The following is a 13,833-nucleotide window of genomic DNA, read 5'->3' as shown; positions in this document are numbered from 1 at the left end:
CAGGAGTATGGGGGGCACAGTCCCCCCACTCCACCCAGGGACATCAGCACCCTGCCCTCTGCAGGAGTATGGGGGGCACAGTCCCCCCACTCCACCCAGGGACATCAGCACCCTGCCCTCTGCAGGAGTATGGGGGGCACAGTCCCCCCACTCCACCCAGGGACATCAGCACCCTGCCCTCTGCAGGAGTATGGGGGGGCACAGCCCCCCACCTAGGGGCATCCTCACCCACTCCCCTGCAGGAATGTGAGGGGCACAACTCCCTGCCCGGGACATCCTCACCCAGCCATCTCAGATACATGGAGGGACACTTCCCACATGTTGCCCCTCTGTGCCTCAGCTTCCCCCTCTGTAATATGGGGAGAGTGCCCTCACCCCTGGTACACCACCCCTCTGCACCTCTGGGACCACTTCACCCCTTCAGTTCTCCTCCCTGGCTAATTTCTGGGCTTCAATTTCTTTGGCTTTCAGGTCTAGGGCCTGCTGATGTGCTAATGTCTCAGCTTATTTCCGGGCCTCGGTTTCTCGCTCATTGTCCTTTATCTCCAGATCCTTCATTCTCAACTGACTCTCATAGCCTCTCCCTTTTTCTGCTACCTGCAGTCTATTCACCACTTTGTCTAAGGAAAGTGGGCATGGACCAGCTTTATAATCGGAGCAGATTCCACGAGCATGTTAGACAGATTCACTGGTAAGGATAAAACATTGAAATAAGTTTATTAAATACAGAAACATAGATGTTAAGTGATCATAAGGGTTAGGCACAGAGTTGGTTACATAAGAAATAAAAATAGAATCAATCTAAATTCTAACTTTAACAGAGTAAGCAAGATTTGAATCGAACAACTTTTCTCATCCCACTGGATGTTACAGGCAATGTACAGTTCTTATTACACAGGTTGAATTCCCTCTCAGCCTAGGACCAATCTCCCCCATTCAAAATCTTTGTCTTCCAGACAATCCTCCAGATGTAGAGATGGAGGAGGAGAGAGGCCAAGTGGTGATGTCACTGTCGCTCTTTTATACTTTCCTCCAGCTGCTAGAAAATCCTTGCTGTGTCACATGAGTTAGGCTGTCTCCATCATGTACATGCCCTCTGAGCAGGGCTGGCGCTTCCATTAGGATTCGGGGGGCGACATTTTATGCGCTCTCCACGGGGCGCACGGGAGCTTCGGGTTCCGCTCGTGTCGCACCACCGAAGAAGGACCTTCTGCCGACGTGCCACGGAAAACAGCGGCAGGCAACTGAGCAGCTCAATGACTGCCGCTGTCGCCTGCAGCATTTCGGCGGAGGGTCCTTCTTCGGCGCCGCGATGGGAGTGGAACCGGAAGCTCCCATGCGCCCCATGGGGAGCGCACAAAATGCCGCCCCCCCAATTCTGCCTAGGGCACCAGAAACCCTGGTGCTGCTCCTGCCTCTGAGGAGTCTCTGGGATGGCCATTGGGAGCATGGAGATCCCTTAATGGGACATCAACACCTGTCTGGCCAATCTAGATATAAATCTGTCTTGTCACTTGTTCCTTTGTTCTTGAAAAGCTAGTCGTGGGTGTTTCCCATTCACACATATTTCAGTAACAAATATATAGCAATACTTCACAACTTCACATACAATGATAATACAGACAATTCAACGGGATATTAGTGTTCAACAGATCAAGACTTTTCAAATGATACCTCATAAGGCATGCATTGTAGAAAGCATATCAATCATATTACAGTAGTGAATATGGGGGTTCCAGGGTGCTATTTTGATGTACAGAGTGTCTCAACCTCCCATCTGCCCTCTATAGTAGGTGATGGTCCCCCCGCCCTCATCTTTTACTTTTCTAGAAGGAGATTGGTCTGTGGTCCAGATATCGACAGATGAGAGTTTTATTCTCGAGCTGGCAATGATTTAATGACATTGCCATGGAATGAATCCATCTGTGCCTCAGCTTCTCCATCTGTCAAATGGGGGGCCGAACAAGAATATTGTGAGATGTAATTAGAAAATTTTTGTAAAACATTGTGTAATCCCCAGATGAAAGATGCTATCAGAGTGCAAAATGTCATTATACTGCCCACAATTTGGTTGTAATGGCTCAGAGAAAAATTGCAATACATGTGTTGAGGCTGATACAGACTTTAAGTTAGGACCTCTACCACCATCACCTGCATCATCAGCAGGGTTTCAACCTTAGGACCTTTAAGCACAAGCATCTACCCCTTCTTTAGATGGTAGCAATAGTAAGCTATTATCTTCTAGTGGACCAGCCACTTGAGAGGGACAAAACACACTTTGCCAGTGTGTTTAATTTACTAGATGCTTTTAACATAATCAAACCCAGTCCTCTCCAGTTCTGTTTTTAATTTTATTTAGTGTCAAGGTGGCATTTACAAAGGTGCTGGCTTTGTATCCCTGGAGGCTGTAGCCCAAAGCTGGCCACAGAATGCATCAAGGGAGGCAACAGTTTTAAGCTTATCCACGCAGCAAGCAATGCCTGCAGACATTGATTGGCCTGGCTGCTCAGACTAGCATGTAGTCCCTTGTCTAGAACTAACATCCCATATCCAAGCAGGATGCACTTTGAACTTAATCCTCTACCACTGAAGTCAAAAGGAGTTTTGCCATTGACTTCAATGGGAGCAGGAGCAGATCCTTTGACCTATATATTTTTTAAAATCCTCCTACAAAGGAGCATATGGTGTGTATGATTTAGAGCTATGCATAATTTTGTATGACAGACAAAACAGTCTGCCTGCTTTCTCTTAAAATGGAGCTCTGGCCTGCATTTTTCACACACTTGACTTTTATTTCCTTAATTTTTGAAATGAAGATTATTCATCGACTCCTGTATTTAATTTTTCTAAAATAATTTACATAAAACCATTTTGTAAGCACAGTGAGAGTCCAAGACAGGAATGGGCAAACTTTTTGGCCCTAGGGCAACATCAGGTACAGAAACTGTATGAAGGGCCGGGTAGGGTAGGGAAGGCTGGGGAAGCTATGCCTCCCCAAACAGCAAGGTGCGGTGTGGTCTGGCCTGGCCCCTGCCCCCTACCCAGCCCCCCAGAACCTCCACCCCACCCTGACTGCCCCCTGGGACTCCCGCACCTTATCCAAAACACCCCTGCTCTCTGCCCCCTGACCATCCCCACGGACACTCATCCCCTATCCAATCCCCCATGCTTCTCAGCTCCTGAACACCCCGGGACCCCTGCCCCCTATCCAACCCTCCCTGCCCCATGTTACATGTGGGGTGGGGGAAAGGGCGGCTCAGTCCTTTCCCTGTGTGTTTCCCCTGCTCCTTTGGCTGCTCTCCCTGGTAGTCAGGCAGGGCTCGCTCCCTGCCTGGGCTGGGCTGCTGGGGACGGGAGCCAAGCATGCTGGGGATGGAGGGGGGCCCTGGCTTGCTCTGCCCCTGTCCCAGGCAGCAGGGTCCAGGCTCTTTGACTGCCCCCCTGCAGCCTCCCCGGAACTCCCCCTGCTCCCCGCCCCCTGACTATGCTGCCCTGGAGCACCAGGTCTGGCAGCGCAATTGCTGTGCGGCCCAGCTGGAGCTGCAGCCACGCTGCCCAGGCACTGGGGCAGGGGGGAGCTGTGACTGTGAGGGAGGGAGAGGAGCAGAAGGGGGGGGCCCAAGGGCTAGCCTCCACCCCGCTCATTGTGCTGCCAGGGAGGTGGGCTGGCTCCTCTGCAAGCCTGTCCTGACCCCACTCCCTGGCAGGAGCTCAGAGGCCAAAGGGAAGGGTCCTGTGGGCCGGATGTGGCCCGTGGGCTGTAGTTTGCCCCGGTCTGCTCCTAGAGAACATGTAATACAATTGGACACAAAACTGAGCAAAGTGAAACTGACAAGTAAGAAAAACATCAACAACATTGTTACCATTTGAACACAGAATTTAGCCTAAAGTTCTGAAGTTAGATAACAAAAACACAGTTCTTGAATAAACACAAGACTGAGCCATGGAAGACAGACATACAATGAAAATAAATACAGTGATACAGCAGATAAGATTTTATTAGATTAGCATACTGTGGCTGGAAAAGGGTAAGAGGGATAAGAGGCAAGTTAAGAACTATGAAGGACTCTGAGGAAAAGTTTTGTACAATCCAAAAATCAATGTAATTTAGGATTTAATCAAGGGAAACAGCAACTACAAGAGGATGAGAAAACAAATAGTTTGAGGGGAACTTCAGATGTTTTCCTGCCATATCATATGCAAGTAATTTCAATTTTAAAAAAATAGTATCATTTAATAAAACAGAAGCCTGGCTAGCAGCTTCACAATAATTCTTCCAGACAAATATAGCCAGAGTCAACACTTTCCGTCAAATCAAGAACAAGATCTGAATAATAAATATAATAATACTTTGCATTTACATAGCACCTTCTGTCTGAGGATCCCCAGATAATTTTGCCAAAATGACTTAACCTTCACAATATCACTGTATGTACCCTAGTAGGCATCAGAATAACACATTATAGAAGCTTTATCATGCCTGCATCCCTTGGTAGATGGAGACACTAGGATGAGTGTCACTAGTGACTAGGAGGAAGGTGACGGTGAAGATGAAGGCTAGTGCTAACACTTCAGGTTGTTCCACAAGGCCCAGGGTAAGTAATGCAAATACTATGAGTTCCTTATTAGTCTCACTGTCCTTTACCACACTGCAGTGTGTGTATTGTTAGTTCAGGTAATAAAGATAAATTATTCTAGAATGAGCTCTGGTTAGTAGGTATCTGGTTAAAGTAACCCATAACTAGAGATCAGGAGTGGGACTCGGGTGATATGGAAACCGAATTTAAAAAAAAAAAAAATCAGTAAAAACTGAGCATGTGTGTGTGCAAGTGTGTGAGAGAGAGAGAACCATTCTCGTGGTGCAAGGATTGATGAAAGATGTGTGGGGGAGAGGTGAGAAGGGAATAAGCAGCAAGAGATTTATCAATATTCTGAGCAGTGAGGCATATGTAATTGGTGCCTTTTATGGTGGCAGGAGGAGGAGTGGTTTTTGCTTAGGGAATGTCACTTGTATTAATGGCTGACACAGCACATTTTTATGGGAGCCCCTTCTTGAAATCCTGGCAATCACTCACTACCATTCTTTGTAGCAGTGTGTCTGGTTGCCTGTGTGTGCTTGGGAAGAATGTGCTGCTGAACTTTCATTCCCATCCAGTAAGTCATTGTGGGTGTGGCTTATTTCATGCTACCATGTTCCTTGGTTAGGCGTCAATCTGTCAGCATACCAGACTCATGCACCTTAGTTTCGCTGGGAGTATAATCACTGTGGCCTACCATGAGCTCTCAGACTGGTACAAACATACCAGCAAAGCCATTTGATTGACCTCCTCCCTATTCCAAACTGCTCACCCTGCCAGCTGGAGGGCTCTTTCCATCAGAAGAGGCAACAGGAGGTGAAGCAACAGTGGATGCATGCAGGACTGTTGTATGTGATGATGTAAGGGAGTAAGAAGTTTTAGGTCTGGTCTATAATACAGAGTTAGGTCAACATAAGCTGCCTTACGTTGACCTAACTGGCAGTGTCTACACTTAAATTTCACTTCCACTGACAAATGCCCCACTACACCTACTTAAAAACTCCACTTGTGGCATAGAATCAAGGTCAATGTTGTGTCAGTGTAGACGCTGTGTTGCTTATGTTGACTGCTACAGGCTTTCAGCAGCTGTCCCTCAATATCCCACACTGACTACAATCAACACAAGAACACCTGGTAAGGAGGCACACCACCAACTCAAGAAGCAGAGTGTAGACATACACAAGTGATGTAATTACTGTAGTGGCTACATGCTGACGTAAGTGAGGTCAACTTAATTCTGTATTTGAGACAGGGCTTAAACTAGAGATGAAGAGAAGCAGTAGCATAACCTCTCCAGGGCAAATATATAAAGGAAATGTTGTGTATTTACCTTGTTTAGAGCAAAGGACACAGGGACATCAAGACCATCATTAGCTTCAGCTTTATTCAGTATGTCCATTGTTTCCTCAGTGAAACAAATCCTGCAATATTAGCGATTGCTTTGGGCACTAACCCTACAATGTTATTCAGACAGGAAACCTCCCAAGTCCTGTTGAGAGACATGCTGTTATCACCTTCAAGCTCTCAGTAAGTACACAGCCTATATCACTCCCCGTGGCCGGTGATATACAAGAGATCAGAGTAGATGATAGAGTGGTCTCTTCTTGTCTTAAGTTCTATGACTTTATGATAACAGATATTGGTATTTTTGGATTAGATGTATCCCCCTCTTAGCCTAAACATGAAAGGGAAAAGAAGAGGAGGAAATATTTATTTTACATAAGCAATAGTGTTGCTAACGTTATTGCTGGCATTTACAATAAAACACGTGCAATAAATACAGTAGGGACTGTTAATAATATACTGAATTTATATTATTCCTGCTTCAAAAGAATGCGTTTCATCAGTTTTAATACTTACACACATCTGTAGAAGTCACTGAAATTTAATTATTTTGCAGGGAAAACTGAAAGTATAACATTGCAGTTGGTTTACCACTGGGATCTGTTCAATGAAGGATTACTTACAGTCAGGATTATCTTTCTAGGACAATAGAGAAAACATTTTCAAAAATAGTTCCAGGGACAATGGTCAATCAATGCTAATTTCATTTATATATTTCATTTCTCAGATCACCCAACAATTGACATTAATTTCTCAGAAATTTCCATGTATATACTTCATATAAACCACAAAAAATATTATATATACACTAAACAAATGTTTAAGGATCACAGCATGGAGGCTGGCAGGAGGCAGATAAGCTTTCATGCGTTATCCTTTTACTTATAGATGCATGGATTTTAATCTTAGTTTGAATCCCAAGTGAAAATGTCAGTTAGTTGATTTCATTGTAAATCCCTAGAAAGCATCTGTTCACATCATAAAAATAATATAATCAGGCATAAGTCAGCATGTTTCATATTCTGATCTTAAGGGAGGTTTACCCCAGCACTGGTATGGCAAGCCTGTTGCAGCTCATGACTGTAGTATGTTGGCAGAGCAGGGGGAGGATGAGATCACACAGCACTTCCTCTGAATTATACCTAGGCAATACTCACTTTCATAAGCACCAAATCTATCCAATAACGTAGCATAACATTTTCCAGTTCTATACTTTGAAGACACTGAATGGCACCTGAGTTTTCAAATATTACTGCCAAGTAATTTCTCTTAAGTATTAGTTTGTTGTATGTGACATTTCACCCATTTGCTGTTGTACTATGGATCTGTCACACACTGCAGGTTTTTAATTCTAGTACTTAATGGGAGACAAGCCTCATTTCTTTATTTAATTGGCTTTAAAAGCACAAGAGGAAGTTTTAATAGTATGCTATAATCAAAAAGAAAAAAGTGAGAAGTCCAATAGTAAAACAGATATACAGAAAAAAGGAGACGAATAAGAGATGTTCTACACATGTTCATCATGTCAAAGATCGACAAGTGTCCCATTTACCAAGTTACTCCACCTAACAGTCACTTCAGTCAATCCCACGTTCCAGTTTCTGGTGATACAAGGAATGGAAGAACAGTTCCATTTGATGCAACCGGTTCCTTGTAGAAATGCACAAGCTAACCATTTCTCTTGAGCATCAATCCAATATCCCCAAAATAACGAAGAGCCCAGGTAAAGATATTGAGTGAAAACCTGATTCTGTTGAAATATACAGTAAAATTCCCATGGACTTCAATAGGATTTGGATTTCACCACTGAGCCTAAATACGTCTATACAGTTTAGTAGAGACCACTCTTCCACATACCTTATGAGTCTGGAAAATCCACAGCAGGAACAATAGGAAAAATCTTTGATCAGAATTACTCTATTTACTATTTAAGGACATTAAATACTCTCATGCTGGGTAGACTGATTGGATGGAAAGTTTCCTAGTCGTATCACACCAACTTTTTTCTTCCTTCTTCAAATTTGCTAGGATCCTTTCTAGTTGGGCTATTTGACCAATCTTGATGAGTTCCTATTTATAATATGCCACCGTGTGTCTGGTCAGGTAAGCCAGTTAATGGTATAAATTCTTTATGTGAAGGAAAAAGAGTTCCCCCAAAACCCAAGAATCACTTGTAAAAATCCATTTCTAAATGTATTGCAACAGCAGGCAATCTTTGGATAGGGAATCTAGTGATGGCCTCAATCCCTCCAATACTTAGTATTACAGACAGTCAATTTTCTTTGAATAGACTGGGATAGCTACATACCCTGTCTAGCATTCTGATAAGAAGGCTTGTTGTCTTGCTATATAGAGCTCTTTTTTGTGGATACCTGTCAATTTAAGGCTGTGTGTGTAATGTGACTATGTAGCTGTGCAAAGGGCCCAATAATTGCTATTTAAAGTCAATGACCATTTTGAAAATTCCACTAATTCTAACTCGTTAGATTGGAGAAAGATTTCAAATTGTGAACCAAATGTAGAGTGATGCAGCAACATCAGCATAAATCTACAGATATCAGCACTGTTGGTTTTAGCTAGGTATGAACCACCCCATTCTTCTCAAGGTGGTGGTAACTCTGGTCCCTAATTCCATTTTAAAATGTCATTTAACTAACCTTGTTTGAACTAAACATTTAACTCAACACTTCACTATTTCACTGGTGACTGTTTCAGCAGAAACATACACTTACCCATGACTACTGGATGCAGTTGAATATGTTGGGGCAGGGCACTATGGACTGCTAGTTACTGGGATGAAGAATTAGAAATTCAAGCATCCTCCTCAAAATCGGTCACCACTGCCTCTGCCCAAAAGGAGGGATGAAAGGGGAAATGCAGCCCCTTCCTAGTGCCAAAATCCTCAGCAGACCTCAGGAACCCAATATGCCAACCATGTCCCCTGCCATCCCAGGAACTAAAAATCCCAACCCAACGGTCACAACCTTCAGTCCCCACCCACCCCCCAGCAACTCTTACGGGACAATTATGTACCTTCTATACGAAAATCAGCAACACATTGAAAACTGAAAGTTTGTGGGCAAAGGACCTTGGGTTGACATCTTAAACAAAGAGAAAATGTGTCTAAGTCCCTTACACTGCTTTGAAAATCTCAACCATTGTATCCCTCGTTACTTATTTTGATGTTAAATTCTATACTGATTGGGCTGAGCTGGACTGGGGGTAGAAAAATGAGGGGGGGGAAGGTGGAGGGAAGAGGAGTTCTAGAACCTCTGCCTTATATGTTAGGTTTAAGGAACAGACTAGCTGTAGGGAGAATAGCTGAATGGTTAGTGTAGTAAGTTGGGATTCAGGCAAGCTGGGTTTGATTCCCTGCTCTGCCTTCCTGCATGATCTTGGGCAAGTCACTTGGGGTCACATTTTTAAAGGTGTTTAGATGCCTAAAGAGGCAGATACCCAGCAGCACTTACACATCCAATTCCTGTTGATTTCAAAATGAAAGTCCTACTAGTCCTAAATACCTTTAAAAATCTGGCCCTTGGTCTCTCTGTGGTTCAGTTCCCCACCTGTAAAATGGGGTAAGAGCACTTCTGTAGCTCAGAGGCATTGTGAGGGTAAATACATTATAGATTGTAAGATACTGTGGTGAGGGCCTCTAAAGATCTAAACTAGACAGAATGTGCTGCATAGAAGTTGCATATATTTGACCATTCTTCCACACCCATAGGTGGCAGTTTGCTTTGCATTTCTGAGGCAAACAATTGCACATTCACAGTTAAGGGTAAAGTACATGTCAATACCTTTAGGGGATCCCTTGAGCTAGCCAGTCCTCCTAGTTGAATTAATCACATTCACAAATCAAGGCAGGATTTGTGGATGTCAGAGCAGATGGCACAGCATGGGGGAGCAGGGCAGGCATGTTTTCCTTCCAATTATCCATTAGATTTTCCAACTGGTTATGTATTAAATAATAAATCTTTATAAAGGAGGATGCGTAAAAGGATCACTCCTGCCCTACTCAGATTGATTGTATCGAGCTCCCTTCAGGCAGGTGGGCAGCTGGGTCCCCTTTATCTCCTGACCCCCTTGCACAAACAATTGCTGATGTATCCTACCCCAAACACACCCTTTTAGTTTTTCTCCCTTGTCTTTTCTATCCCTACCCCCACCCCCTTCCTATTTCTCCACTGCTGAGAATGTTACAGCACATGTTGCCCTGCAGCTGGGTTTCAGTGTAGCTTAACTAAGTGCCAGGAGAACAGAGAAGCCAGGCTCCTGGAGCTAGCTGCGTTATAGGCCATTGCAGCAGCAGGGCTGGATAGTATGTTCCTGCCAGAAAACCCCCATGCTGCTTTTACCCACACGAGCAGAACTACATTTGCAGTGAGACGGGGACTGACTATCATGTACCTATCCCAAACATCCACATCTCTTCTGCCCACACCCTCTGTGCTATTCTAGCTTCCTGCTGGGGAATGCTTGTTTAGTACAGCTAAACGATTAAAGCAGTCAGATTAGGCAGAGTATAATCTCAATGAGGATCAGTTAATTTAGGTAGGAAACATCTCTGCAACACGAACAGTGAAAATTACCTAACTGAAAGGATGTTTGAGGTTCCCAAAAGAGTGGCATATTACAAAATGGTTGTGGGGAAATAATCAAGAGGTGAAAGAGGCTGATAAATCTCACCTATTTTGTAAACCTACTCTTAAAAAAGTTTGCTTCAATTCCTGGTGTATTGAGTAGCTGTCTAGAGCCTCCAACCAGACCAAGGACTACATTGTCCTAGGTGCTGTAAAGATGTATCATAGATCGCCCTTGTTCCAAAGCATTTATACAATCTTAATTTAAGACACGTCATAATAGTGTGTGAAATAAAGACTGAAGGGAATGACAGGAGGGAATAGAGGAAAGGGTTAGTGATAAAAGCATATTTCTGCACAGATTAGCAGTGGCCTTTTCATCTCCTGCTAATCAAGATCAATAAGTGGACCAGAACCAGTATTCTCAGTTTGCTACCTCACAAGTGATAAAGATCAGCAGTTGATGGAAAATTTGAATATGGTAATTGCTCAGTTAAACTTTTCAATACAAAAAGTGTCATGATCAATAAAAAATATATATGGAACAAGATAAAAGCAAAAGTCAGAGCCCCATGTATTACACAGCTGTGAAATTTGCCACCAAACTGCAGTGCTCAGAATATAAGCATTCATAAAGAGTTAAGGTTGTAAAGGAAACCCTGAAAACCACAAATGGAGCATAAGCCTGTCCAGTGTTGTCCACCATAAGCAACAGCTCAGAGGTGTGAACTGCCCATTCATCTCAGTCTTGTCGATTCTGAAACCTAACAACAACAAATTAAACATTCATATCTGTAGTGACTTCACTGCTGATCATTTTGGCAGAAACATCCCATAATCCCAGATTGCTTCCTATCACCTCTAGGGAGCCAAACACCACCCTCATCCAATTACTAAGTGTGGTTACTTACTGTGACATTCCCCAGGGTGTAATCTGGACTGATTAACAGCTGTGTCCCCTCAGTTCTCCAACGTGGGATGCCTTTTACACTGCTTTGCTGTGAGAGGAACTCCTTGTCAGTTCACATAGCCCCCAGCATGTAAATCACTCCCAGCTACATTGTATGAGTGCTGTAGCCAGCCACTCATGAACTACACTGCAGGGGAACACCATCAGCAAATTCCCAGACTTTCCCTCAGAAATGGGCATCTTGTACTGCCCAGCACGCTCCTGGACAACACAAGCTCATCTTAAGTCTGTCATTTTATTATGCACACATCTTGTTATTCCAAATGGAGTTTCCCCAACCACTTCAATCCAAAACACTCTGATTTGAATAAAACAACAAATTTAAAATCTATTTCTATAGTTAATAGGTGACTCCAAGTAATGAGGTATATGTCAGAATTGGTTACAAGGACGTAAAAGGCAAAACACAACCAACAAGCTAAGTGAATACAAAGCAAAGGTCTCTCTCACCACGTTCCCGCCATCTTACTGGCTGAACGTCTTTCAGTCAAGATCTAACCCCACCCCTCCAGTCCAATGCGGCTTCCTTGTTCTTCAAGTCTTGATGATGCCATTGGTGGGAAGCAAGGGGAAGATTATTGTGGGGGAGGGGGTGTTACCAGGTTTGCCCATTACTTTGGGATATGCTCATTTATTCGGGTTACTTTTCTGGGGAAGGGGATTCTGTAATTCTATCAATGTACTGCTTGTGTCACTTGTGTGTTCATATGGAGCTTTACTTCTCCCTTTCTGCAAGTCCCCTCCCAATGGAGCTATCCTGCAGGACCTAGGTTCCCTAGGGCTGGGTTTCTCCAGCTCCAAAACCAGATGAGCACACACCCCACACCCACACATTCATTAAACAGAGCAAGTCTGAGCGAACCGGGTCAATCAGCACTGTCAAGCTGACCCTTATATGTCCGCTGGACTCACTGGGCTGGATGAGCAGCACTTTCAAGCTGACCTTTCCTATATGCCCTGGGCTCATGGACTGGGTCAAGCAGCACTTTCAAGCTGTTACCCTTATGGTCCCAGATTCAGCACGTCCTATCCCACCTTCACATCACAATTGTACTGGCAGTAACTACTTGATGAGCAAACCCACAGTATTTTGGGCACTGCAGGGATCTTTAGCTTAGGTAAAAGAGCGTTGCTGCAGAGTGAATGGGGAAGCTAAAAAACACAAAAAGTAAGGTTCAGCAAGGAGAGAGAGAAGCACCAGCTTAACCATAGACAGTTATTTATTGGAATAATAGTGATAACTACACAAGGAGGCTAAACCAACATTCATAACACATTATTAAAGGTTAATACCTAAGGTAGAAAGGGAAAAGAAGAGAAGAGAGAGAAGGGGATCTCACCACTCCCCTGAAGCTTGGACATGGTCTGGGTTCTTCAGATGATGCTGGGTAGCTGAGGTCCTGAGGGCAGTAGCAGAGTCCCAGGCACGTATCAGTCAGAGACAGCAGTCAGGAGAGTATGGAGTCCTAGTGGAGCTGACGCAGAGTTTGGATCTGAGCATCAGAACCCTAACTGGAGGGTGAGTAGGGATTTTTGTAGAGAAAATACAATTGATCAAGGGAGAACAATAGATTTGTTTATAGGTAAAGCTGATAACTCAAGGGTTTTCTTTAGCCGAGACAAAGAGAGCTGATCACTCTTGGCTATGGGTGGTGTTTTCTTCCAGGGAGCTCACAATGCAAGTAGGTGGCTTTACTATTCGGGTATCAGTTAAGGATTCATTACTAGAATTGGTCTGATAATTGCTGAGCTGGGTGTGTGCAGTCCAAGGTTCATTAGCATCTGGAGCAGAGATTCCCATGATACAGTACTTCCCTGCTTTTTCTAGTCCCAGAATTCAGTGTGGTTCTTGGTTCTCCATTCTGTATGCAAATTGAGATGTCTTCCTGTCCCATCTTTCATGCAGATGAGGCTAGGGGAGTCGTCTCTGCTCTCCATTCTGTATGCTAATTGAGATGTCTTAATCTTGTCACCCTTGTCAGGAGGGGTCTAGGTGTCTCCCCCAATGCCCTTCACTGCTCTCTGCAAGTTCTTTTCTCTGATGGGTTTTGGTTTAAGCAGAGGCTGAGGGGTGGGAGGGGGAAGTCTTTCATGAGTCAGGCTGGATACTGCACGCTGTTTCCCCAAGAACACAGAGGTGTCTGGTATCAGGGGTTTAACTTCTCCATTTATAGCCTTTTCTCTTGGGCAAGAATTATCTCCAGCTGATGTTCAGGAGACAGAAAATTGGTATGGCCAGGAATTTTAATTGCTGCTTTGTCAAAATGTAGTTCTCTCTTGCCCAAGAGTGGCCACTCAGTCAGGCAGTGGTCCATTTGATCTCACAGGCACCTGGCTGAGGCACTGGCTAGCCTTTTGT

General features: G+C 44.1%; 1 protein-coding gene across 1 annotated transcript in view; it reads right to left on the bottom strand.

Moving 5' to 3' along the window:
* The window catches only part of CNIH1 (cornichon family member 1), a 16,687-nt gene extending 10,711 nt beyond the window's left edge, over nt 1-5,976 (bottom strand). Inside the window, exon 1 of the mRNA XM_075065868.1 lies at nt 5,908-5,976. Coding sequence (XP_074921969.1) covers nt 5,908-5,976 — 69 coding nt within the window. The remainder of the gene's footprint in view (nt 1-5,907) is intronic.
* Nucleotides 5,977-13,833: the final 7,857 nt, after the last annotated feature.

Source organism: Chelonoidis abingdonii, chromosome 4, assembly GCF_003597395.2.
Source record: "Chelonoidis abingdonii isolate Lonesome George chromosome 4, CheloAbing_2.0, whole genome shotgun sequence".
Taxonomy (NCBI): Eukaryota; Metazoa; Chordata; order Testudines; family Testudinidae; genus Chelonoidis; species Chelonoidis abingdonii.
Note: the sequence above shows the minus strand (reverse complement) of the source record. Positions and strands in the feature narration are given on the sequence as shown.